General features: G+C 41.0%; 1 protein-coding gene and 1 long non-coding RNA gene across 2 annotated transcripts in view; both read left to right on the top strand.

The window, feature by feature from the left end:
- Nucleotides 1–296: 296 nt before the first annotated feature.
- Nucleotides 297–27,599, top strand: part of LOC110542668 (murinoglobulin-1-like) — a 39,479-nt gene continuing 12,176 nt past the window's right edge. Inside the window, exons 1-20 of the mRNA XM_060384156.1 lie at nt 297–454; nt 1,602–1,785; nt 2,496–2,655; nt 2,767–2,819; nt 9,886–9,906; nt 10,173–10,341; nt 10,724–10,808; nt 11,720–11,828; nt 13,998–14,115; nt 14,274–14,383; nt 15,076–15,237; nt 17,985–18,212; nt 18,391–18,454; nt 19,082–19,239; nt 20,412–20,561; nt 21,664–21,801; nt 22,421–22,502; nt 24,876–25,020; nt 25,610–25,838; nt 27,270–27,396. Coding sequence (XP_060240139.1) covers nt 369–454; nt 1,602–1,785; nt 2,496–2,655; nt 2,767–2,819; nt 9,886–9,906; nt 10,173–10,341; nt 10,724–10,808; nt 11,720–11,828; nt 13,998–14,115; nt 14,274–14,383; nt 15,076–15,237; nt 17,985–18,212; nt 18,391–18,454; nt 19,082–19,239; nt 20,412–20,561; nt 21,664–21,801; nt 22,421–22,502; nt 24,876–25,020; nt 25,610–25,838; nt 27,270–27,396 — 2,578 coding nt within the window. The 5' untranslated portion in view covers nt 297–368. The remainder of the gene's footprint in view (nt 455–1,601; nt 1,786–2,495; nt 2,656–2,766; nt 2,820–9,885; nt 9,907–10,172; nt 10,342–10,723; nt 10,809–11,719; nt 11,829–13,997; nt 14,116–14,273; nt 14,384–15,075; nt 15,238–17,984; nt 18,213–18,390; nt 18,455–19,081; nt 19,240–20,411; nt 20,562–21,663; nt 21,802–22,420; nt 22,503–24,875; nt 25,021–25,609; nt 25,839–27,269; nt 27,397–27,599) is intronic.
- Nucleotides 2,826–7,614, top strand: LOC132654287 (uncharacterized). Its single transcript, XR_009591951.1, has 2 exons — nt 2,826–4,463; nt 6,880–7,614. It is a non-coding gene; the product is annotated as an uncharacterized LOC132654287 (long non-coding RNA).

Here is a 27,599-nt window from a genome sequence, read left to right on the forward strand (position 1 = left end):
AGTCATGTACTGCAAAGATTTATTGGTCATTAAGGCTGAGAAAGCCTTCTCTAATTCAAACCAAGCAGAGTCTATGTGCATTATGGGTTTGCATGGCCTTGACCCTTTACCAGCACCATCCACCATCTGGCACCTTTCCTGAGACTGTTGTAACTTATTTGAGTTGTCCAGAGGCCATCACTGAATGCAGTGACACTAACAAAGAACTCTTGCAGAAATTCCACTCTTCTATTTAGACACCTTTGGCAAAGCTTCCTGTTTGCACAGAGTACTCATAAATAGCCAGGGTGGATTGGGGAAATCTCTAGAAACAGGGTTAAGGAAGAGGACACCATAAGCCCTGTCCTCCTGTCCTTTCTTCCTACACCATGTGGAAGAACAGACAGGCTCTGCCATGTCTCATTTCAGTTCTTCTTGTCTTTCTGCCTTCTGCTTCCTCCATCCATGCAGATCCGTGAGTACCACGAAGGACTCTCCTATATCTTTCCTCCTCCAATCAAAACCATTCCTTTCCTTTCACAGTCCCTTCTCCGGAAAACCTTCCCAAAGTCTTTTTGCTATAAAATTAACAAACAGTAATTATATGTGTGTGTGTTTCCCAACTCTAGCATTACATGATTATGTATAATCTTTTTGTTTTTAGAACTCTAAAGGGATCAGTGTGGCTAAACTGAGGTATTATGTGATTTAGAACAGCATTCCTCCTAGATACCAGGAATATCTAAAATCCCAGTGGTCAGAGAAATTCTTATTTGTTGAACCTTCTTACTCACTTGGAAAATGACCATTTAAACTGTTGGGACTCTTGGTTGGAAATGAATAGGCTACAGTCTAACCTTGGTACAGGTGAGACTTTGGGCACACCAGAACTCTGTGGATGTTTGTGTCCTATAACAACACTCCTGTTAGGATCAAGGGCTTGGATTAAACTACCAGTAGAACTTGTTTGGTGTCCAAAGTATCCACATTATTAGAATTACATTGTTAGCGAAATTTTTTTTTTGCTCTTTTGAGATCAGAAAAATACATTTATGAACCTGGTGATACTGTGGTACAGCAGTGATCACATAGATTTTTAGCTATTTTGAAACAAAATCTCTAATGCTAGGAAAAGAAAGAATGGTTTCTACAGAGAGCTTTTCACTCATGCTCAAGTGTAACATAAGTGAATTATGCAACTCTGAATTTCACAGTCATATTATAAATTGAGGATGGAGAGTACCCAAAAATAAAAACAAGTACTAAGTTCTTTCCCAAGAATTAAAAATGGTAATGAAGAACAGTTCTGATGAATGTTTCTGGAAAATATAAATTTTCCCTCCATATCTTCATTTAAAGAAAAGAAAAACCTGCAAGAACTTGAATGCTGGCTGCTTAGTGCAGGGACCACCTGTCAATTGAACCTGCCTTGGTGGGTTACACAGCAGAAGTTGAGTTATCACCACTACAAAAATCGATAATCGTCCTGCCACTCTGCTGTATCATGCTGTCAACTGCCATCTCAGACTGTGGAAATATGGATGGCAGGGGTTACTGTGATGAAACTACACTCTTAAACACTGATATCTGTCCTGGGCTGGCCCAAACTCCTTCCTTTCCAGGAAGTATATGGTGCTGGTCCCTTCCCAGCTCCTCACTGAGACCCCTGAGAAAATCTGCCTCCATCTATACCATCTGAATGAGACGGTGACAGTCACAGCCACCTTGCAGTATGGCTGGGGAAACAGAAGCCTGTTCAATGAGCTTGTGGTCGACAAGGACTTGTTCCGCTGTGTGTCCTTTACTGTGAGTACCAGAAACCTGTTCTGATTTGTTTATACATACATGTACATATGTGTGTTGATATGCATCTATAATACACATACAGATTTCTAAAAAAGATCACTCTAGAAACATATCTTTGACTTCAAGACAGGAGAAACTTAGAAATTTACCCAATTAAAAAATACCATGGATTTTCACACCTAAAATGGGAAGAGCCAATTCTTGTACTTATGCTGCTTTCCCAATGAATTTTCTCAAAAGTTTAACCACCCAGAGAAACAGACGTTTTTCCAATGCGTAGTACATTTTGCTAGTGAGTCACGAACTTTCAAGTAACACTGAGCTAATAAGGTCCACAACTCTTCTGAATAAGTATTGGTTTCTTGTTCAGGGCCTATCCTCAAGACACAGTATCTACCACCACTAATATATTATCTCCTAATTTCTACCACCATTAATGTATTGTCTTTCCCTCTACATCAGTTTCAGAGTTAGAGCTAATTTTCAATCAAGACCATATTTACTCCATAAAAATGACTGTTTGGTGCTTCCATTGAATCACATACAATTGTGTTTTCTAGTTTTTATTCTGACACTTTTTTCCTCTACATAACAAAAATTGACGTGACCCATCTCCTTCCTGTGATGTGGAAGCAGATGAAGTGAAAAAGGAAATCTAAAAGCTGCAGAGGGTCAGACAGTTAAGGGTCTTGTATTCCTCTCTTTCTCAGCTCCCCAGACTTTCCCTTTCTGAGGAGAAGGTGTCCCTCTCTGTCCACATCAAAGGGCCAACACATGAATTCAGCAAAAAGACGGTGGTGCTGGTGAAGAACAAAGAAAGCGTTGTCTTTCTCCAAACAGACAAACCAGTGTACAAGCCAGGACAGTCAGGTATGAAGCTACAGAGTGGGCAAAGGAATTAAGATGCCGTCCTGAGCATGGCAAGAGAAGACTGAGTCTCTGGACCTCACTAAAAAATTCTCTCTCTCTCTCTCTTTCCAGTCAACTTTAGGGTTGTCTCTATGGATAAAAATCTACACCCTCTGAATGAGTTGGTGAGTCTTTCACTAGTGGGTATTGGTGAGTTCATCAAGACAAAATGCCACCTTAATATTCTAATTTCCAGCCCCTTTCTAAAGTATGAGTTGATCTGGTTTTGATTCTGATCTTTTGCCTATTTATGCCCTTTCTCAGTTACATTTGGCCATTTTATGTCTTCCTTATGTGAAAGTCCTTATTTTTCAGTCGATTCCTGATTAAGTATCTTCTTGCCACACTATGAAAGGTGGCTAGTAGGGATGATGATTCCAGTCACTACCAGCTTGACTGTAGAATGTGAAAGCCTAAATTGGACATCAAAATCACATCCTCTCCTCCAAAGGCACAGAGATAATTGTGTCAGAGAAGGAGGAAAAACTGTAAGAAGCAGAGGTGAATACTGTCAGAGCCAGAATAAATACCAGGGAACAGTCCTCTAAACACAATATGGCAGCTGCACGTTTGTACTTACACTTGTGTTAGCAGGCACAAGCACATACACTATCAAGCCCGACCAAAGCCTAGCATGGAGAGAGGAGATGTACATGAAGCCCCACTCCTAGCTGAGGAGTTCTTGTTAACTGACAGCTACTGGGAAAAAGTCGGTTGTCTTTAAGAGGACAGACACTGGTAAGTCAACCATATTCCAGTGGAAGTCCACACATCCAAGAATTAATGGGCAGTTCAAAACAAATTAATGGGTGAAAAAAAAAAGAAAATAGAGAACCCTAAGTCAGATGAGTAGGGAAGGGTAGTAGATCTGGTACAAATGGAGGGAGGGTTGACTATCATCTTAAAACACTGTACAAAATCTCAAAGAACTAGTTAAAAAGTAAACAAAACCATAATCCACTTTTACTTAATTATTTCTTTGAAAATAAGAAATTACTATAGACACCATTTGTTGGCAAGTCTAAACATTGTATTTAACCAATAGTCTTCTGTGTAATTCTACCAAGGATAATTTTTTCTATTTTCTACTATTATTCTTCTGTCACAAGTGCAGCCTCCTCTTCCTCCACTCTCCCTAGTCTCTCCCCTAAACTTCCTTCTCCAGATCTGTTTCCCTTCAGAAAAGAGCAGCCCATCTACTGATATCAGCTGAACACAGCACAACAAGATGCAATAAGAATAGGCCCATGCCCTCATATGAAAGCTGAGTAAGACAACCCTGTAAAAGGAAAGGAATCCCAAGAGCAGGCAAAAGAGCCATCCAGTCATCCAGCATCTCATTCCTGGCCACACAGGCAGTATGGGGCATAAGCTGCCTCTTGTGGCTTGGGCCCAGTCCCACCTCTGAGAGCCTTGACTGGTCACAAAAGATGGCCTTTCAGGTGTCAAATCCTCCATTGCTAGGAGTCCTCAGTGAGGTCACTTTCATAGGTTCAAGGGAGTTTACACCACAATAGATTTCCATACTGCACCTTAAATGCCTCCTGTTCCGATCATCTCTCCATCTCTCCCCAAACTCTCTCTTCATTCATCCCTCCCCTGCGTGAACCTTTCTGCCTCCACTCTTACCCCACTCAAAAGATCCATTCTATTTTCCCTTCCTAGGAAGATCTCTACATCCCCGTAAAGCCCTCCTTGTTACACAGACTCTGTGGGTCTGTGGATGACAGTGTGATTGTGATTTATTTTATACTTAATATCCACTTTAAGTGAGTACATATCATGTTTGTCTTTCTGGGTCTGGGTTGCCTCACGCATAGTGTTTTTCTAGTTCCATCTTTCATTGTATACACATGTACATGGCTCTTCTAGACAATCCCTTAATCCCTTTACCTATCTCTGCTCTAATCCCATACCTATCTATGCTCTGACACTGAAATTTCCAGTGTAGGTTGTTGTCTTAGTTAAGGTTTTATTGTTTACTGTGAAAAGACACCATGACTATGGTCACTCTTATATATTAAAAACAAAAACAAAAAATAATTACTTGGTGCTGGCTTACAGTTTCAGAGGTTTCGTCCATTATCCTCATGACACAAAGCATGGTGGCATGCAGGCAGACATGGTTCTGGAGAAGGAGCTGAGAGTTCTACATCTTGATCTGAAGGCAGCAGGAAAAGACTGTGTGCCACACTGGGTGTAGCTTGACCATTTGAGACCTCAAAGCCCCACCCCCACAGTGACACATTTCCTCCACCAAGACCATCCCTACTCAAACAAGGCCATACCTCCTAATCATGCCACTCCCTATGGCCAACCAGTCAAACACATTGGTCTATGGAGGCCAAACCCATTCAAACCACCACAGCTGTTGATCACTTCCTAGTACTTTGTGTGTCTCTGTGTAATAACATGTTCATTTGTCCCCACGTGTTTGTGTGTGTGTGTGTGTGTGTGTGTGTGTGTATGCACATGTGTATGCTAGCCAGAAGATAAACTTGGGTGTCAGTTTGGGGTGCCATACACCTTGAGTTCTAAGTCAGAGTTTCCCCCTAGCCTAGGTTGATGATCCTAGCCTTGATGGTCTGGCTAGGCTGCCTGGCCAGTGACCCCTCGAGAGTTGTCTGTCTCTGCTTCTCCAGCTAGAACTACAGCAGGCGCTTGTACCTGCTTTTTATGTAGATTCTGCAGATGAAGCCCAGGTCCTTATGCCCCAGCAGCTCACATGTGACCAACTGCCTCTCTCTCCTGTCTTTAACCTCCCAGATTCATCATAGTTACAACACTTTCATTTTAATGTTGGGTAAATTCACTTCCATGAATTAATCCTTCCTTCAGAATTTCATCAACTACTCCTGGATATTTCATGTAGATTTTACTATCAGGTTGCACTTGTACAATCAGCCTAGAAATTTGATTTGTATTTTAATAGTATATATATTGCCTTGGAACAGTAGGAATCATTTAATAGCACCTGTGTCTGCTAGTACACATATATCTAACCATTATTTTAGATTTCCTTTTATAGATTCCTTAGTAGTTTGCAATGTTCTTCTTAGTCCTATTCAACTTCTTAATTGACTTATTTCCCAAGTCAGAGTTTTCATTGATGAATGGAACTTATTGAATTTGTAATTGGTTGCCTTCATTTTCAATGCAATTAAGAGTTCTATGTATACAATTACTTAATTGCCATGTTGATCTTGCTGAATTCTTTAGTCAAACTGACTTATCTTGGGTTCCAATAGGTTTTGTGTGGCATTTATAAAGTGATCTTGCTACTACTGTGTAGGGTTCCTTTCTCTTCCAGTTAAAGAATTAAAGACAGGAAAAACCTTTAACACAGAAGGCAGAAGCAGCCAGTGGAGAAAGGACTTTTTCAGAGGTGAGGAAACAGGCACACAGCAGGCACATGGGTGAGAGGGCCTTCTGCAGAGGGGCCTGGGAAGCCCTCTCTCTCTCTCTCTCTCTCTCTCTCTCTCTCTCTCTCTCTCTCTGAAGGCTAGGGTCCTTTAGGATCTTTGAGAGGTCTTCCTTCCCTCATTTAGGATCGATCCATTTGAACAAAGACAGAGACTTTAGGGTTAGTCTGTCCTGGTCTTGGCTTTGAACCATGTGTGTCAGACTGGTCTGCTGCAGAGGTGCCTTAGCATTGGGAGGTAGAGCCCTGTGCTGGGCCTTTAGATTTTTGTCTCACACCAGGAGTGTGTGGAAGAAGAGAGAATTCCACCATTTTTATTATCTGTTTGTGCTGTCTCTTTCTGTCTACCTACTAGGAACTGATCTAATATTTTCATCCCTTAGTCTGATAGTAACAATTTTACTTCTTCACTCAGTTTTCGTAATAGTTTTCTTTGCTGGCCAGATAGACCAGGGCATCCAGGATAATATTAAAAGATATCATATGTCAGACATTCGTGAAAATTGCTTTTTTTATGTATGTCATATTTTAATTAATATATTTCTTATGCAGTCATTAACACATACTATAAAATAGACATATATGAAAATGTTACTTGTAATCATCAGATCACATACATAACCAACACTCTGCTAATGAGCAAACTTTGAATATACATTTTATTTGTTTATTTATTTTTTTAAATAAATTTTTATTGCTTTTTGTGTTCCATGTATGAACTTAAATTTTTATATTAATTACAGTTTATTCACTTTGTATTCCAGCTGTAGCCCCCTCCCTCATTCCTTCACGATCCTACCCTTCCTCCCTCATCTCCTCCTATACACCTCTCCTATTCCACGGATAGGGGAGGTCCTCCTCCCCTTCCACCTGAACCTAGCTTATCAGGTCTCATCAGGACTGGCTGTGTTGTCCTCATCTGTGGCCTGGCAAGGCTCCGTCCCACTCAGAAGGACAGGGATTGGCCAAAGAGCCAGCCATTCAGCTCAGAAGACAAACGGGATGGACAGGAAAAACAGGAAACAGGAGAGGAACCTACCACAGAAGGCCTCTGAAAGACTCTACTCAGCAGTGTATCAAAGCAGATGCTGAGACTCAAAACCAAACTTAGGGCAGAGTGCAGGGAATCTTATGAAACACTGGGGGAGATATTAAGACCTGGAGAGGACAGCAGCTCCAGAAGGAGAGCAACAGAACCAAAATATCTGAGCACAGGGGTCTTTTCTGAGACTGATACACCAACCAAAGATGGTTCATCGATATAGCCTAGAACCCCTACACAGATGTAGCCCATGGCAGCTCAGTATCCAAGTGAAAATTTCTTACTTCACAGATTTGCTTACTTTGAAATGTCGAGTGACTTTTTTAATGTTTTTACATGATTTCACTGTGTAATCCTGGCTAGCCAGGAACTTGCTATATAGCCCAGGCTGGCATTGATTCATGGAGCTCAGCCTGCCTCTGCCTCCTGATTGCTGGTATTAAAGTGTGTGCCATTAGGCCTGACTGGCTCAAGTGATATTTTCACAGTCTGTTAAGTGAACGACTGCCTCTTTCTTTCTTGCTTCATCCTGATCTTATAAAATTCAACCTGCAGTTTGCACCCTCTTCCTCTTCTTCAGAACCTAAAGGTGAGAGTGAGAGCAGGAAAGAGAAGAAGAACCTAAGTGCCAGTTAGTTCAGAGGATCAGGAAATAAGGCACACACTGAGAAACCAGCAGAAAATGGAGGGTGCCTAGTGTCCTGGACCCAGGTCACATTGCAAATAGTGTTTAAACTTATGTTTCTTAATCGGTTTATAAAGCAGTAAGTTTCCACATAGCTTTTTCATAGATCCTTAGGTTTGGCTAACCCTCCCACGCTTCCCTCTCTTCTCTCCCATCCACACATCATCCCTGCTTAAGTCCACCTGTACTTTGATGTCACCTCCATCAAGCATCTCTCCTACCTTGAGGAATTTCACACCCCAGTGACCCTCTTCTTTCCTTGTTTCCACGGATACTGCAGATCAAACACATAACTCTACATGTCTGCAGTGATGAACCCCAGATAGGAAAGAACACACAGCAGTTGTCTTTCTGAGCCTGGTTTATAATTGTAATTTTTTTCAAGTTTTATCCATTTGCCTGAAATTTTTGTGATGTCATTTTTTATAGCTGAATAGACCTTCATCGTGTACACATGTGCCACACTTTCATCATCCCTTGTCATGACCTATCTTTCCATACTTTCAGAAACGAGTCTTACATCACTAAATCTCCCTTACTACTGCCATTGCTTGCTCCCTTATCAGCTTCTAGAAATGGCTGTGTTCTTTAAGCTTGTGGTAACCTAAAATAAGTTTGCCTCTGCAGACAGCTCAGTCACAACAAAATCGTAAACGACCTTGTCAGTGTCTATCTTTACTGTGTATTCTTCGTCTAATCAATCAGAACCATGTCTCCTGCAAAACTACTGAAACTGCCCCTCTTGGCTTGGTCAGCAGCAATTCTCCTTTGAAGCAAGAGCAGCTATTGAGGCCTTTCTTCCTTTATATTACTCTGGCAACAGTCAGGCATCTGTTAAAGTTCTTCAAGCCATGCACCTTGAAGACACATGCTAATCCCTTTGTAGGCCATTAGATGAAGAATGGGAATCCAGTGCCTTGCCCTGGACACCCCTAAGTTATACAATTCAACTGTATATACATTACAAATTATTAACATTTAATATTGATTTATATTTTAGTAAAGCAGCAGTTACTTCCTAATGAGCTATATACCCAAATAACCACACAGAGAGACGAGGATTTATTTAAACATTTTATTAGCCTAATGCGATATGCTCTGCAAATTTACCCCATCCTAAAACTCCAAGCTAGTAGAGCTTTCTTGCACTCAGATTTCCTAATTTTACTTGCTTTTTGATCACATTCTAGGTCTAGTTCATTTCTCCTGACATTTCTTGGTCCTCTCCCCTTGGATCCATCCTCTCTTCCTGTCTTTTCTCTTCCCCTCATCAGACCAGGATGTCCCACCCTATTCTCTGTACTGCTCAGCATTGGCAAGGTGGGTTTTATTGACAATACAGAGAACAAACAGTGACATGTTTACATAACTTGAGACAGGAGGTGCATAGAGTTGATGTCACAATGCTATGTCTGGATTGAAACCCAATAGTGGGGTAGAGAAATCAGCATTCGAATGAATAAGGGTTAATGGGACACATGAAAAATATGCCAACAGATATACTTAAAACTAATAACTCCATTTCACACTGAAAATATCCTCATTTAAACAGTGAACTCTATAATCTCCAGACTGGAAAGGCTCAGGGTGTGACTCACAGCACATCAGAGAATCTTACTGATAATGTCCCACAGTTCCATTTCTGAGTCCCTATCGATTGAGTGATTGGTACAACTCCGGTAGTTCTAGAACATATACTTAAAATTTCTCTGTGATGGTTAATTGGCTTGCAAGTGGCTTTGTAATAGAGATTAAGTCCATCCAATTCTAACTGAAACTTCTGTCCTAAAGACCAATCTATAAATCTATTCAATCTGCTGTCTGTGTGAAATTTCTAGACCATTGGTTTTCAAACTTCCTAATGCTGCGATCCTTTAATACACTTCCTCATGTTGTGGTGACCCACAACCATAAAATTATTTTCATTGCTACTTCATAACTGTAATTTAGTTACTGATTTAATCATAATGTTTTGGAGACAGGTTTGCCAAAGGGGTCACCGCCCTCTGTTCTGAACTAACACTGCTTTCCCTTTTGTTTCAGTTTCCTGTGGTTTACATTGAGGTAAGAAGCTTCAGTGTTCATATTCAGAGAGAACTCAATCCACTGAAAGTACCTTGATGCTGGGGTATTATAGAACTACTGTGGGTCAGCAGCCTTCTGCCATTCGAGATAACTGGTTGGTTATGTCCCACCTTTCCTTTATTTCCCTCTCCCCTAGAAGAATATTAGCAGGCTCCCAAATGCTTCCACCATGAGCACAGTGGTCTTAGATGTGTTGTTGTTCTGAATACTTTATTGACTTAGAAAATTTGCAACCTGTTTCACAGGATCCAAAATCGAACCGAATTATGCAGTGGCAGAATATCAGCACAGAGAACGGGCTTAAGCAACTGTCCTTCAGCCTGTCTCTGGAGCCCATTCTGGGCTCCTACAAGATAGTGATACAAAAACAATTGGGAGTGAAGAAAGAGCACTCCTTCACCGTGGAGGAATTCGGTAGGCCTGGGAAGACTGCAAAGGGAAATCGGATGTCATAAGTTTCTACTTATCACAGGATGAATTCTTTTGAACAAACTGAGGTCCAAATGTGCAAGGCTGGGGTTCATCTCAATGAAGCTAAGGCTATCCACCTAGCAACATGGAACTTCCAACAAGTTCTGGGATTTCAGGAGTAAATTACTGGGTTTTTCTCATTTAAGTAGATACCACAGTGATTTGCAAGAAATGATATACTCTATAACCACTCAGTGTTCTAACTTTATATGAGGGGTGGACTCACTTTCACAATGTGTAATCACCATTTATGGGCAGAGACTGATCATTTAGGCAACTAGAAAAGTCATTATTCACCCGGAATTTCTCCTCTCTTTCCCAAAAGTGCTATCCAGATTTAAAGTTCAACTAAAGGTCCCAAAGGGCATCTATATGCAAGAAGAAAAACTAAAAGTGACGGCATGTGCAGTGTGAGTTATATCTTTCAATTCTTCTAACTTTAAGGATGTACTTGGGCACGGAATCACCTGGGACAATGTCTCATTGTAGAATATGTAGAAATGTGAAGGTCGTGTCCTTCCCACCTGGAATGGCCCCTGTGGTGTTCCTTTCTTCTTTGTGTCCCTTTCTACTCTGCATCACTTCCTGCTCAGTCACTCACTGCCTGTGTTGCTGATGGTAATTCCCATGACACCAATGATAAAATCAATTGTATGAAGCACTAAAAAGTCCCTGTTTTTGGAGATGGAATGGTCAGAAACACCGACCCGTGTAAAGAGAACACAGACACTAAAGTATGGCTCCCAATCTGGCTCCAGCTCCAGCCGCTGCCACCCAAGTTTAAATGTTAGGCATCTGGGTTTTCTACTTGCATTTCGGTACCTCATAAATAAGGATCTTGTACTACAGCAACTAAAACTGCTATCTCAATCTGGGATCCCAAGAAGTCAAAGCTCTAGAGAAATTTGCAAATGTGCCCAAATCAGACAGAAGAGGCACACACATTGCTTGTCGTTAAAATGATCATGCTTAGAAAAAATGATAAGAAAGAAGGCAAAAGACTGAGGTTTGTAAATATAGTAATTTCCCCATGTTCCCATTCATCTCAGCTCCATCAGTTGAGGACCCTGATTTGGTTACTTAATCTTTTTAGAACATCAAGGTCGGGGGCGGTTAACACAACTCCAAAAGGTTCTTAATGGGGCTAAATTCTTAACATATATAGTTAGAAAGTGTCAAGTGGTAATAATGGGCTGTATTTGCTGTCTTTACAAAATTAGACAGAGTCAGTTTCAAGTTGTCAGTGTGGACTATGGGTGGGAAGACAGTGAGTCTAGGCTTCAGAAACACTCTTGGTGTGTGTGCATTTATCTTGTGACAGATATACCTATGGGAAGCCTGTCCCAGGACATGTAAATATAAGTATATGCCTTAAATATCCTTACGGCAACCATTGGAAAGAGCCTGAATGCAAAGAAGTCAGTTACCAGGTGAGTGAAAACTGTTCACAGGCCTATTTTTAATATCCAGGTTAACTGGCACAGCAATGCATGCAGCACAGCTGAGAGGAAATGCATAACAGGCATTGAAAGAGAATATTCTGGAACTGGGGGTGTAGCTCAGTGATGGGGCACCAGCCAGGCATGTGTGCACTTCCCAAGAGCCCCTCACTGACAAGAGTGATAGTCCTAGGACCCACTATAATTAGAGGGTTATTTCAACAACTTGAGCTGACCACCAAATTTATTTTTGTGTATATTCATTATACAAAATAGGAGGTTTTTGATTCCCCTGTCCCCATGCCTCCTCTGCTCTCTGTGTCCTCACTCCCATATGGGCTTCTCCTCTTCCTATATAGCGCCCTCTACTTTCATGCCTTATAGACTGTTCTTTGAAAGTATATTTTAATTAGCACATATGAAATGTAAGTAAATTGTGAAAAACAATGGGCTTCCTTGCAATATATTCAATCATGTGTATCATATACTTGATCTCCTCATTCATTACCTACCGTATTCTCTCCATCCCTCCTCCTGCCAGAATCTTCCTCTTCCCAAAGGGATCAACTTCCATTTTGCTGTCATTTTGTATTTTTACCCTCACATATGACAGAAAACATGCACTGTCGTGTGTCTGGGTCTGGGTCTGGTAAATCTGGTGAAAGGTGATCATCTCTGTGCCCATAAATTCTCCTCTTCAGTTCTGATTATCCATCCATCAGCCGATGGGCTCGCTTGTTTGTGAATCACAGAGATGACAGGCATGCTTGTGAACAGGTGTGGGGATGCTGACCCAGGTTTCGTTTCCGTATTCCCCACCGCTGACCTTGTGGTACTTTGACCTCTCCTTTTCTGAGGAGCTTCTATACTAGGTTGTAGTCTCACCCACAGCACTTGAGGTGTGCAGAGCATTGGTCCTGAGCTCACAGATAAGCATTAGAGAAACCAGGAATGTCAAACACTCCGGGTGTTCTCCTCAACGGAGGAGATGTAGACCTGTTTACCACCCAAAAGGCTGGGGATGGATGTAGGTAACTCCCTGGTAATCTCTGTCTGTAGAGCCAGACCACACCCGAATCTACCCAGACTCACCTCTAGACCTTCCTCCTGAGCACTGTATCTCAGTCAGTACAACCCTTCCTTATGGGAGATGGCACTTGTACTTTGCAACAGCCTGGGAGACCTCTGTGCTACCTGCAGGGACAGGCCACTCCTGACTCCCAAAGACCTTTACATACATCTCAGTCATTCTCAGCAGCCAATGATCACCTGTAGCTGTAGCTCTTGATCTAGGAGTGGGGCTCTGGGCAATTTCCCCATTTCACCACCTTGGCAGGTTAACTGGTTCTACCACTATGTCAGTCTTGTTCAGGCAACCACATTGTTGAGAACTCTATGGGTGTGTTTTTCCTGTTGTGTCTGAAAGACACTATTTTTGCAACAGGCTTTCTGGTCTTTCATAATCTTTCTGATCCTTGTTTCATGATTTTCCCTGACGCTTTGAGTTGGGGTTATGGTGGAGGTGTATCAGTTGAGGCTGCCCATATCATAGGCAATTCTCTGCATTGTGAACATTTTGATGAGTGTGGATCTCAATAACAGTTTCTATCTATTGAAAAATGAGTCTTTGAATGGTGGGAGCTGTGGGTTGTCCTCTAAGGTCTCTGTGACTGTCAACGTTGTCCATTTCTTCTTGGTTTAACACTTGTGGTTTGGATGAAGGTAAAAATCTGTCCTTTTTGTTTTAGGTTTTCTAAATTCAGTACAGGTTTGGAAGGTATTCTCCTAAAAGATTCCAAATTTCTTTAATGTCTGTGTAATTTTTCCCTGTACATATTAATTCTGTTAATTTTGAGGTTTCCCTCCTCTAATTAGCTAGACATGCTTCTTAAAGAGTTAAAATCATTTATATTTAGGGTTATTGTTAATTATTTGCTTATTGCTATGATGTTATTGCATGTTCTGATGCTATTTATCTTAGTATCTTTGTAGTAGAAATATATTAATACTAACTAAAGCCGCTAATAAAATAAGCTGAGTCCCATGCTTATAGCAGAATGCCACGCTGTACAGCAGTAAGGACTCATTTTTCTGAGAGAAGTCCTCACATGTGGGTTTGAGTTGACTATCACATTACCTTGTTTATATCTTGCATATCAGCTGGACAAAAATGGCTGCATCACACAAGAAGAAAACATCACTATGTTCCAAATAAATAAAAGATATTATGGCATGGAGGATATCCGTGTGAATGCAACGGTTATAGAAGAAGGGACAGGTATGTAAGTAAACTCAGAATATAAAGAAGGAAGCTGTGAAAATCGATGTCTCTTCACACCAAGATGGTGATTTAGAGGATGCAGATAAAAGATGTAGAAAGCAAGCAATAACCTAACTGCATTGAACTTCCAATGTTCTTGCTAATTTCTTTTTCAGGATTCGAGTTCAGTGGATCTGGAACAACTAAAATTGAAGGAACCACAACCAAACTAGTATTTGTGAAAGTGGACTCACACTTTAGACCTGGGATTCCATTTCTTATGAAAGTAAGTGCTTTTGGTTCACAGATGCTTGAGCTGTATGTTGGTTCCTCAACCTAGGGCATTCTGCTTAATGTTAAACTTGTCTGACATCACTGGTTGCAAAGCAAGATGTGTAACTTAGTGGGAGAGCTTGTACTTCACACACTTAAGTGCATGACTTCAATTCCCAGAACTAAGCTGAAGACTTAGAAAGGCTACCTAGAAGCCCAGAATCTAAAACATAGGTAGCATAATTTTATTTATAAAAACTATGAACTTGACAACTGTAAACCCCAAGATGTCACTGTGTTTCAACGAAGCCACATGTGCTACATATTCGTGATAAATCCATGCTCTCCATTCGCCATGGGGCCCCAACAACTGTATCTTGTGACTGTGTCAAAGCATCTACTTCCCTTAGTCCATTCTGGATCTGTCAATGGTTTCTTATGACTAACAGGTATCTACAAAGCACCTACAAAGCATTTATTATGGAGCTAAGAATATGATACCTTCGGCCCCTGTGCTTTCACAGCACAGCCAGTTCTACTGGTGTAGATCTCAAAGTGTTAGATTTGTGTAAAGCAATGTCTTGCATCCTGAATCAGTTGATGCATCTTTTGGGATATTTATAGAATACTGAAACGGGTTTTTCTCTTATAATCTGTATAGTATTACCATTCCTGGACTATACTTTTCTTCCTTGTTCAATTTAGGTTCGCCTAGTGGATGTCAACGACATTCCTCTCCCAAAAGAACAAGTCTTCATCAAATCAAAAGAAACTGGCTACACCAGTGCTGCTATCACTGATCAACATGGCCTGGCAGAATTCTCCATCAACACCACTGGCATTGCGGGTTCTTACCTCACTATCAAAGTAAGTCACAAGTGAGGGCATAAGACACAAGGTGAGGCTTTGTAACAGCTTGGACTCAATAATGTGTCCTTTAATGAAAAAACAATTCCAGGCCAAACTTTCTTATTTTAGGGCAAAATAGAATAGGTTTCTGATCATTAACGGAATTATGAGCACACATACTTCTTAACAAAATATTTTCCATAGTCTTTTTTACTTTATTTCATTTTTATACATTACAAATCTGGACCTTCAAGCCAAAATGATTAAAACTCTGTTTTTATCAATTCAAGCAAGGACTGGTGTTGTGTTTCCTCAGAGTCATTATAAACTATGTTGTGCCCATTTTCTAAAACAAGAGACATTTATTTATTGTGTAAGTGAATATGATTGACCTTACACTAGTTCTTGCTTTACACACACACAAAGAGGGAGAGAGAGACAGACAGACAGACAGACAGACAGACAGAGACACATGATTCAGCAAATACTAGCAATGCAATGCGGAAATACAAAAACATAGGAGATTGCAATCTGAAGTCACCTGGGACTAGACAATGGTTCCCTCTGTATATCACAGCTTAGTCAGATGTGTCAACAGGGAGAGCCATTTGTAGAGAACCCAACTACATGACTTCCTACCTGAAGGGTCTCTGAGGCCCTTCAGTCTTTCCCCCTAGCTGGCTCAGCAGGCCCCTCTGAGAACCACTGTGGGTATAAGAATTCCAATGGTGTCTTACACACACTTTTGGCTACAAATTTAAATGGTGGAAATTGTAATCTAGCTTCTAGAAGAAGTTGAAAGCATGTCCCTTTGCAATATCAGAGAGGTATTTTTTTAATTTCTAGGTTCAATAAAAACACATCAGAATTTCTATGGGCTATCATGCATGCAATTCTAAAAGCTATGAATCCCTAGTCTACATACACAGGTATCGAACAAATAAAAGACCTTATGCCGTACCCCAAATTATTAACATAAAAAGACAAGACAAATACAAAAATTAATGAAAGGAAAGAAATAATAACTATAGCTGAAAGTGATGATGAGGACAGAAAGAACAGTAAAAAGTACAATGAAACCAAAGTTGATTCTCTTAAAAGATAAATTGATTAGATAAATTGATTAAAAAGATAAATTCTTATCTAAACCCAAATTAGCAAAGTAGAGGCGGCTATAACAGCACATACTATGAAACCCACGAGATGCTTAGAGAATACTTTAAAAACTCTCATTCCAATAAATTAGAAAATTCAGAGGCAACAAATGAATTTCTGGACATTTATATTCTACCAAAGGTGAGCTAGAAGGGTATTTAAAAAAATTTAAACAGATCAGTAATGAAAAATAGAATTGAAGAAATAATTAAAGGAGCCCTCAACAATAAAGAACTGAGACTGGGAAGAACTCATTACTGAATTGAACAAAACCTCAAAAAGAAATATTATTGTGTAAAACTTCAGAAGACGGAATGCTTTTTTAGGTCCTTCTATGAGTCTAGAATAACTCTAATAGCAAAACTAGATGAGGATAAAGTATCTAGAAACCTCAGAGTAATTCACCCACTGGCATAAAAAGAAAGTCCTTACTGAAATACTTCCATGTCAGAATCAATAACACATTAAACAAATCATGTACCATGATCAAACTGATTTCATACTAGGAATACAGGGATGGCTTCACAATTGAAAGTGGATAACTGGAAAACACATATAAATAGAATCAAGAGTTAAAAATCACATGATAATCTCAGTAGATGCAACAAATTCTCCATTTTCAAGACACCAGTTACAGATGGTCAAGGAACACATGCGAAGATGCTCAAGACAATTGACTATTGAGAAAATGCAAGTTAACACTGTGTTGAAATTCCATCTCACCAATCAAAAAGACAATCATCAGGAAAACAGATGTTTGCAAGGCTAAGGGAATACGGAACCTACATGCACAGCTGCTGTGAGGGTATATGAGTATGACTATCAGAACTTCTACAAAACCCCAAAATGAAACCAGTGTACAGGCCAGGGGTAGCACATCCATGTACGTGCCCATGGCATCAATGCTGACATATGATAGACTCGCCTACATCACCATGCTGACCTCAGCAGTACTCAACACAGCTGGCTGTGGAGCAGACATCATGCCCAGCCGGGAGGAGTGAGAAAAGAAGAGTGGAAATATGTGCACACGGACTTTTACTCAGATATTTAGAAGAGACTCGTCTTGTCTGTAGAGAAATGGGTGGATTTAGAAAGTGTCAACCAAGAGGAAATAAGACTGGGAGGAAAAAGCTTTTCATGTTGTCCCTCATTTGTGGAATCTAGGGAAAGGACGGAAATGAAATCAGAGAGGATCTAGCAAGAAGGAAGAGAGTCAGGAGGAAACATAGGACTGGGTAGTAAGGTGGATGAATATGATCAGGGTACATTATATTAATATGTGAAAATGTTTCAGTCAGCCCATCACTTTGCAAATTTATTATGCACTAAAATTCCTACCTGTAAACATTCTTTCATGTGTATTAGGTGCTCAATAAATACTCTCTTTGTCACAAAAGATAATATTCTTGCCTTTCCTCTCCTCGTTGGTATAAATATTTCCCTCAATTTGGAAAATTTGGGGTGTGAGACAATTCATTTCATGAACCTCCCTTCCATTTTTACTAAGATGTACAAAATATTCTATCACTGAAATTAGGCAGATTCATCTCAGAAGAGAGACTCTGCCTAGCAGGCAATCTACAGCTCAGTACTTGTTGTTTCTCCAGGTCTACCACAAGAAAGAAAATTCATGTGTTCGTTTCCCTTGCATGGAAGAACAATACGCAGAAGCAAAGCATGAGGCCTACAAAGTTTATACCGAGAGCAGGAGCTATGTCTACCTTAAGACAGAGCCTGGCATCTTGCCCTGCAGCCAGATTCACACAGTTCAAGCACATTTTATTCTGAAGGGGCCGGTCTTGATGTTGCTGAGAGAGCTCAATTTTTACTACCTGGTGAGTTTTTACTCCAAGCTGAGAAATACAAAGAATCTTCTTATCTCCTGACCATGTTTCCCTGACACTCTGGGTTCTGGGCTGGGTGTTTCTGCCTGGGTCTCAAACAGTAGATTCATCAGTTACAAGAGAGCCTGGTAAATATAGATGTAAGCTTGGAAAATCCTTTTTGTTCTAGGTCATGGCCCGGGGTAAAATCATCCATACTGAAAGCCACACTCACCACATGGAACCAAGCAAATGTAAGTGTTTCTCATCTAATACCATATCTCCAACTGAGTTCCCCACATCCTCACCAGTGGGATCTCACCACTGAGTAGCTAAGGCTGCCATAGGGCTTGTATGTCTCCATAACTCTCTCCTCAATAGGAACTCAAGGTTGGGCCATCTGCTGAAGGTTATCACTCATACCATCACCTTCAGGAAAAAGTTTCAGATTCCCAAACTGACTGTCATTCAACATGGTAAAATATCTATTCTCAAGATGTAACACCTGAAAACACACAGTACTCCAAGATACACCCCAAGAGAGCAATCTATGCATTCACATGCAGATTAACTACAACAAGGCAAAACGTGTCATCTTGGTGTCTGTCCAAAAATATCTGGAAAATGTCAGCCTGGTTCTAAAATCATTCTAGCTACACCCAAGATTCAAGTTACTGACTCTTTTTGATTATTTTAAATTACATGTGTGGTGCTTGTGGGTACGTAAGTGCATGTGTGGTGCCCTCCTGAGATCATTAGCATGCCAACAATTGACCACAGAGCAGCAGGAATGTCTTCCAAATGCAGGTAGTCCTCTGGATCTGTGTGCAATCATTTGTCTTCTCCTGTCAAAATTCTGACCAATCATCATCTCTTCCCAGTCCCTGCAGCTCCTGTGAAAGGCCACTTCACCTTGGAGATCCCCGTGGAGTTCAGCATGGCTCCCATGGCTAAAATGCTCATCTATGCCATCTTGCCTGATGGAGAAGTGATTGCAGATTCTGCAAAATTTAAAATTGAAACGTGTCTTCTCAACGAAGTGAGGAGTTTATTTTTTGAAATTTCTATTCAAAAGAGTGCAAATCGTTTTGAGGACACAGATTTCATATTTGTGCCCCAGTGGCAAAGATGTGAACAGCACCAGAGGACCAGATTTCAATTCACAAACCCTGAAAAGAAGCAAAGGAGTGGGGAGCAAGAAAGGGAACCTAATCCTTAATAACTTACTAATTCAAAGTCGTTGGACATAAAATATTTATTGTATTTATCTACATGTGCACATGTGCGTATGAACATAAACAGCAATTTTGAGAAGTCTGTTTTCTCTTTGCACATGAGTCCAGAAGATCAAGCTCAGGTCACCAGGCTTGACAGCAGCTGCCTTTACCCACTGAGCCATCTTAATGTCACAGTGCAAGAACAGTAACCCATCCCCTTTCAATACAGCCCAGCCCACAGCTATTTGCTTCACTCCCCTGGAGGTGTGGAGAGATGAATGATAGATGATAGATAGCCAGACGGAGAGGGATGAGATGGAGAGAAAAATTTAGACATACCTCTATTTAGAATACTGATTTTTCCACCCCAGACGTTAGACTTATCATGGAAAGGCCCTTAAAATTGGGCAACTTCCAAGCTGCAGAGATGGCTCAGTGGGTGAGAGTGGGTTGAGTTCAGCTACCAGCACTCATGTGACAGTGAGGAATGACTGGAGGCTCCTACAACCCCAGTGTGTGGAGGTCAGAGGCAGGAGAATCTCTGGGATTTGTGGCTGCGAGATTACCTCCAGGAACACAAGAGACAGTTTCAAGAGAATAAGGAGAGTGAGCAGGACACCCACACCCTCACCGGCCTCTGCCGGGTGCATGGGTGCAAGCACCTGCACACACATGGGCATACCACACGCACATACATGTGCACACATATCACACTCACATATATGTGCACACATGCCAAACATGAGCTATTTGCATGACTTTTAGGAAGCAGAAATGGTCACTAGTTGCCTCAGACTTTGACTGACACATCTCCTGTTTTCCTACATCAATTCCAGGGGAGAAAGGGGAAGCAAAGAGCCTCAGTTCAGCTTCCCATAGTTCTCACAATCTGGAAACACAGATGTGTGTGCAGAGTTACACAGCGGTTCCACACAGCACGCTTCAGGGCTGCAAGAGTTGGAAGCCCCGCTAAGCTTGATTTCCCTTCCCACAGGTGGACCTGAGCTTCAACCCAGCCCGAAGTCTCCCTGCCTCACAGGCCCATCTGCGTGTCACAGCTTCTCCTCAGTCCCTCTGTGGCCTGAGAGCCGTGGACCAAAGTGTGTTGCTCCTGAGGCCTGAAGCTGAGCTCTCCCCTTCCTGGGTGAGTCCCCATCAGCCTCTGCCCAAGGGAGGCCAACAAGAGGCTCTGAGCAGGAGGAGGCCCTGGTTTTGATAAAGCAGCCATCAGCCACCAGGGCTCTTTATGTACATACACTGCGTTTGATTCTAAGGGAGTCTCTAGGGAACACTTCACTGTACAACCAGAGAACACGTCAGAAAACAGGATCCGGTAAACCAAGACAAACCAGGAAGTAAGGCAGTCAGTGAGTTGCAAAGCTTGTGTGTGACCCAGGCCCTCTGTGTCAGGACTGCATCCTCCTAGCCTAGGAGTGGCTTGTGCCCTTCACAAGCTCATGATGAGGTGACGCTGCCTGTGGGAGCTGAATGAAAGTGTATACACATGGAATCTTGTACATCTCAAGAGTTTACCAATGAGAAAAAGATACAATGACTTAAAGTTTTAAATTTTGTAATACAAGGTTCTCAACTTGCTTTGAAAAATCTCAGAAGCACAAATGAAACCATAAACTATGTCCAGGAGTCTTGCCAACTAAATGCTAGTAAAGCTCTTCTCTATATTGAAATAAGAATAGGATTTATTAGGAATAATTACATGATCACTGTAATAGCTTAAAATTTTGATTGACTCTGTTTAATAGCATGTTTTCAAACTAAGACACATATGTGAATTTAAAAACAGAAATCTTTAGTCCAGATAATGGTGGAAACTTACCAGTTTTAAACTAATGTGTGAGTTAAACTGGAATCTAATTTTATTTACATTGAGATTTTATGACTCACATGCAGAAAATGCTTTAGAAAGAATACTGCTTAAATGTTTTTCTTTTTGATTCTGACTCTCCCCAAATCTATTAAATAAGAGATTTCTGGAGCAAATTGTTTCAGCTGACAAACATGGGCAGTTAGATAAAAAATGTGCATACTGCCTGAAGGGTTATGACAAAAAACAAGGTGGTGTTCCCTTGCTCCCTGCACTCTGCCCTATCCATACTTTGGGCGCCTGTCCTTTTGATGATTACAGCCATTTTTTGAGCAGTCACGTGATTTGCAGTGAGCACACTAATCGTGTTCATTTCATGTCTACCAAGAAAGAGGGCCTCCATGTCTCCTGTGTCTTTCAGATCTACAATCTGCCAGAGATGCAGCACAAGGACCTTACTCCAAGATCCCACCAGCTCTCTGAAGACGATCATTGTATTGATAGAGTCACATACTCAGGACCAGACGCATATGACAAGGACGTCTATGAATACATAGAGGTAAGCCATATGATTCATTAACATGCTGTCTGTGAATTAGGTTTAATGAAATGCTTTATTGGTAAAGAATTTTAGAGTCAGGCTGGGATGTAAGTCACTGTCAGGCCACCCACCTTACCTGTGGGCCATGGGTTCAATCCCAAGCATTCCAAAAACTGCATTTGGAAAGTGCCCGTTCGAGGCTAACTCTTTCTCTCTATTGACAAAAGTGGCACAGAGTGGGTGAGTGAGTTTTTCTTTTTGTTACTCTGGTTTTTTGTGGCTCTAGCTGTCCTAGAATTGACTTTGTTGACCAGGCTGACCTCAAATGACAGAGATCCGCCTTCCTATGCCTCTGCTTCTGCCTCCCAAATGGTGGAATTGAAGACATGCACCACCATGCTTGACTGAGTGACTTTTTAAAGTAACACCATTGTATCAGAAAGAAGGTCCACATTCAGGCCTCACTGTGAATTCTGTGTTCCTCGATGCGCTCTCTAAAGAGCAAGAAAAGCACAATTGGAATAGAAATTCTACGTGAACACGTAAAACTATATCTGGTTTAGTTACTGTAGTTTTATAATCACTATTTTTTTCAGAATTTTAAGATATTTTGCTTAATTAACAATTTCCTTTCTAGGACATGGGTTTACAGGCCTTCACCAACTTGAAGATCAAACATCCTAAATTATGTCCTTACTTTGACTATGTGCTAAAAGCAGGTAAAATAACAAATCAGCTTGTATTTTAAGAAAAAGTAAATGTGAATTATATATCAAGGATGGGAAAATAAAATTGTTGAGCATGTATAGCATCCAAATAAGAAAGAACAGAAACTTACTTGAGAAAAATGTGCCCAGTTGTCTGCTGGTACTATAAGGAAGTTAAAGTTCCTTTGCAGTGAAAAAAAAAAAGACAAAGTGCAGTGGTTGCTGTAACAGAGAATCCTTGTTTGAAGTCTGAAGAACTTTTGTAGGACTGTCATGAGAGATGAGGAGAATTCCCTGAGTGTTAGGGATGAAGAAGAGAGGGAAAAAGCAGGCATTTCAAATAAAGGTGAGGAGGATAGTTAAAAAAAAAAAAATTAGAAAGCACCTGAGTCAAAGGCACATTCTCACTCCAATCTTCAACCAACTAACCATTTTAAATCTTTCCCTCTTCCCACATGGGAATCACTTCCAGGGTGGCCACACCATTTGCATTCCCACACCAGCAAACCTGTCTGAACCTCCTTACCTCCCCCTGCCCCTCCCCCCTCCTCCCTGCATCCTCCCTATGACTAGCTGACTAGTTGTTTTGCTGCCCTTTGCTGTTCCAACTGGGATGAGATGAAATCTCAAACTTGTTTTAATATGCATTTCCCCGGTTGCTAGCATGATGAACAAAAAGTGTTCATTTCTTAGCCTTTTTCTTTTCTTTTGAAAACACCATTTAGATCCACATCCCATCTTTAGATTGGGCTGTTTGTTTTCCTGACTCTTTGTTTTTTAGTTCTTTATATACTCTGGATATTTATCCTCATTAGGGATTTAGCTAGCAAAGATTTTCTCCCACTCTGTGGCTTCTGCTTCAATCCCTTGATTGTTTCCTTAGTTGTGCAAAAGCATTTTAGGTTTCTTAGATCCCATTAGTCACTTATTGGCCTTAATTTCTAAGGAAAAGGTCTCATTCAGAAAGTCCTTTCCTGCACATGTATTTTGTAGGGTTCCTGCAGTTTAAGTTTTCATGTTGAGATACTTGATCCATTTGGAATGGATTTTTGTGCAGAGTCACAGATATAGGTCTACTTTCTTTCTTCTATATGTGAGCATCCAGTTTTCCCAGCACCATTTGCTGAAGATGCTGTGAGTCTGTGAGTTGGCATCTAAGCCAATTATCTGATGGCTGTAACTACTTGAGGGTCAAATGTCAGATGGCTATAACTACATGAGTGTATGTTTGGGACTTATATTTTGTTCCATTGATCTACATATCTATAGTTGTGCCAGTAACAGACTGGTTTTATCATTATACCTCTGTAATATAACTTAAAATCAAGGATCCCTGTCTTCATTATTATTTATACTCTACATACTAAAATTTATTTTTATTTGTGTGTTAACATAAAACATGATTCTGACTGGACTTTATGAATTTACCTCATAGTGATTTGAAAAGAAACTGAAATATCTTCACAAGTTTCTAAAAGCGATAGGACCTGAGACACTGTGACTTCTCTAGACAGTGAATAAACTGGGCAACTGCCCCTGTAGATGCTTACAATAAAGAGTGAAGAACCTAGACCCTAGAAAACACCGAGGAAGTAACGGCAAAGAGAAAGACAGAGGCCAGGCTAGAGGCTGTAGCCATCACAGAGAAGGACAGGCAGAAATTAAGCTCTCCATGTGTATACAAACTAAATTATTGGGAGAGAGCTTCAGTGCTGAGAAGTCAGTTGGGAAATAGTTAGGTAAAGCTCTAACCTGATCTACATGCATATTTGTCTTAGAAAAAGCAGAGGACAGACCCTCTGTTGCCAGCTTTGAATCTAAGATTTCTTGTCAATAGACACAAACCAATGCTTTGAGTAATAAACTTCCTCGTTCTGATCCAAGACTTTGTACTTGTATCTCTTTAAGATTTTATATGAATTGAAAGCCTATTAAAATAGTGGGTTAATCCTGCAGATCCAGAGAAAGAAAAACCACTGCAAGGATATCTCTGCTGATAATGTAGACACCATTCAGCTCTTGCCCAGAGTGATTCTCATTATAGCCATAGGACCTGTTTCCTGGGAGATAGTAGTATGGCTCTTCATTACTCCTAGGGGGAACATTGTATTTGTAAACATTCCCTGACTATGCAACCCAAGATAAGATGCATCAAACTCCAACTATACTCGCTGATGTTTTTTTCCTCCAGGATTTCATAATTCCTGCTTTTGACAAAGATGTTACCCACTCCCCCAAAATGAGCAGTTCAGTGCATTATTTCCAGTGTAACTGTACTAGTATTTAGCAGCCGAGAAGAAACTGAAAATTAAGCTACATTCACACTGCACATTGGATCCCATTGATCCAAGTCCAATGTTCATTTTGTCCGTTGCACCTTCATAGTGGCTCCAAAATATGATCTTGCCGATGCCAGTGATGAACCTGAAGTCACGGTGGCAAATAAAAACCTTTTCGATGGAAATCCAACTATTGAGACCTTTCGAAAATATTTCCCTGAAACCTGGATCTGGGATTTAGTCACAGTAAAGTAAGTAATTTCCTTTTGTATTATTGGGTTGGGAATGAAACTTTTCTTTGTTTTCTAGTATTTTTCTAATTAATTTCTATCATAAACAAAGGAAATGACTAACTTAAAAAAAAGCATATCCACCCATCAATCATGAGATTTACATATTTTCATCACGCCTAGAAAATGTACATGAAAATTATCTGTACCTTTTTGATGCTTTAAAGCGTTCAGGAACACCGTGCTGAGTAGGAAGTGAGGCAGTCCTTCATGGAGTAGGCTACTAGACTCAAATATAGAGTAGACCATGGAAGCCATGAAGTTGTTGTATGGTATTTCAGAGATGGGAGTTCAGAGGCAACTTCAACTCTATGTTCAGATTTCCATTAACACAGATTTTAAGGTTACATGAGGCTAAGATCTGAATTGAAAAAACAAGACTACAGCAAGACCTTTTATTTTCCATCTGGAGTTTTGTTTGCACTGTTCACTTCCTATCACTACTTTGAAGGACTCCAGGGATGGCATTTCATCATGACCATCTGTTACCATCTGAGAAATGACTAATACACAGGATCCCTTTCTTTGCTTCACATTCTCGCTCTCCCAGCTCCTCAGGTGTGGCTGAAATGGAAGTGACAGTCCCTGACACCATCACTGAGTGGAAGGCCGGGGCCTTCTGCCTGTCCAATGACACTGGACTTGGGCTCTCTCCTGTGGTTTCTCTCCAAGCCTTCCAGCCCTTCTTTGTGGAGCTCACGATGCCCTACTCTGTGATCCGAGGAGAAGCCTTCACGCTCAAGGCCACTGTGCTGAACTACCTTCTTACCTGCATCCGGGTGAACACCTTTCTCAATTAAGCATGTCTAGAGGGGAAGAGGCAATTGGTGTATGTAAATTATAACAAGGAATTACATGAAAAGAAGGAAGAAAGGGAGAAAGGGACTGTATTGGAGCCAGCAGCCCTGCTTCCAAACACTTAATATCCAGACTCTAGCTAAACACACACAACAGAGTTTACTAATATGGATCCTACATAAGGTATATTGGGTGATTTTTTCCAGTGTTTACACGGTACATACTGTACAGACAGAGACAAGACACTCCATGTGGCCTCTGTATATAGTCAAAAGACACAGTCCACACAGATCTACAAGGCTCTTTTACAATAGATTTTGCTTTTGTTAGAAGTAGGTGTAGGTTATCTCCATGCATGGTACTTGGTGGGAGTATGAGTCTCAGGAAAGACCCTGTGTTCAAATTTTTTGATCCTGTTGCTCTCCTTGTTGCTCCTGTCCTCTCCAGGTCTTACTATTTCCCACTTCTTTCATAAGATTCCCTACATTCTGCCCAAAATTTAGCCATAAGTCTCAATATCTGCTTTGATAGTCTGCAGGGAAGAGCCTTTCAGAGGCCTTCTGTGGGAGGCTCCTAACTTGTTTCGTGTTTTCTTCTTCTTCTGATGTCCAACCTCCTTGCCTTTTGCAATGAGGATTGAGCATTTTAGCCAGACACCTCCCTAGAACCCCTGTAGAGATGTAGCCCATGGCAGTTCAGTGTCCAAGTGGATTCCATACAAATGGGAACAGAGATGGTGTCTCACATGAACTGATTGGCCTGCTCTTTGATCACCTCCCCCTGAGGGGGGAGCAGCCTTACCAGGCCACAGAAGAAGACAATGCAGCCACTCCTGATGAGACCTAACACACTAGGATCAGAAGAAAGGAAAAGAAAGCCTCCCCTACTGGTGGACTTGGGGAGGGGCATGTGTGAAGAAGCAGGAGAAAGGGAGGGATTAGGAGGGGAGGAGGGAGAGAAATGGAGGGGGGAGTAAATAAATTGTAAAGTAAATAAATTGTAAAGTAAAGTAAATAAATTGTAATTAAAAATAAAATAAAATAATTTTTAAAAAGAAGAACAAGAAGTAGGTGTAGACTTCAGTAGTTAAAAATCTAGTACAGTGAATATCTTTCTGTCATCAAAATAAAAAAAAAGATAAATACAGAAATCTACAATTGTCCCCATGATTGTTTGGGTAGATAATACACAGATGACAGCTAAATAACATTCTAGGCATGTATGTGCATATGAAATCCATGCAAGCCTTCTGTGTCAGCTTATATGACACTTTAGGCACATGTTTTCCACCAGCCCCTCCTGCTCTCTTTCTAACAAAAATCCCCCTCACACTCTTTCACTTACCTGCTCCCATGCATGCTGTCCTTGCATAGTAACATCTTTGCTATTTCTTTTCCCCTGTGGGACCACAGCTGGGTGTGCAGCTGGCAGCCTCTCCAGATTTCACAGCTGTCCCGGTGGAGAAAGCCCAAGATTCTTACTGCGTCTGTGCCAACGGGAGGCACACCACTTCCTGGTTGGTGACTCCCAAGTCTCTAGGTGAGTGAAAAGTTTGCAAGGGGACTCTACCCAGAAAGGGTGGGTGTAGGCAGGTCTCCTAGATTGCATCCTTCTCATGGGCCCCCAAAGGACTCTCAGTCACTGCTGCTTCTGGCCCGTACTTAACCCCTTCATGAAGACAGGACAAGCCCTTGAGCTGCTCAGACACTGAGGATACCTTGCAGATCTTGGGGATTTAGCAA

This window comes from Meriones unguiculatus, chromosome 5 (genome assembly GCF_030254825.1).
Source record: "Meriones unguiculatus strain TT.TT164.6M chromosome 5, Bangor_MerUng_6.1, whole genome shotgun sequence".
Classification (NCBI taxonomy): domain Eukaryota; kingdom Metazoa; phylum Chordata; class Mammalia; order Rodentia; family Muridae; genus Meriones; species Meriones unguiculatus.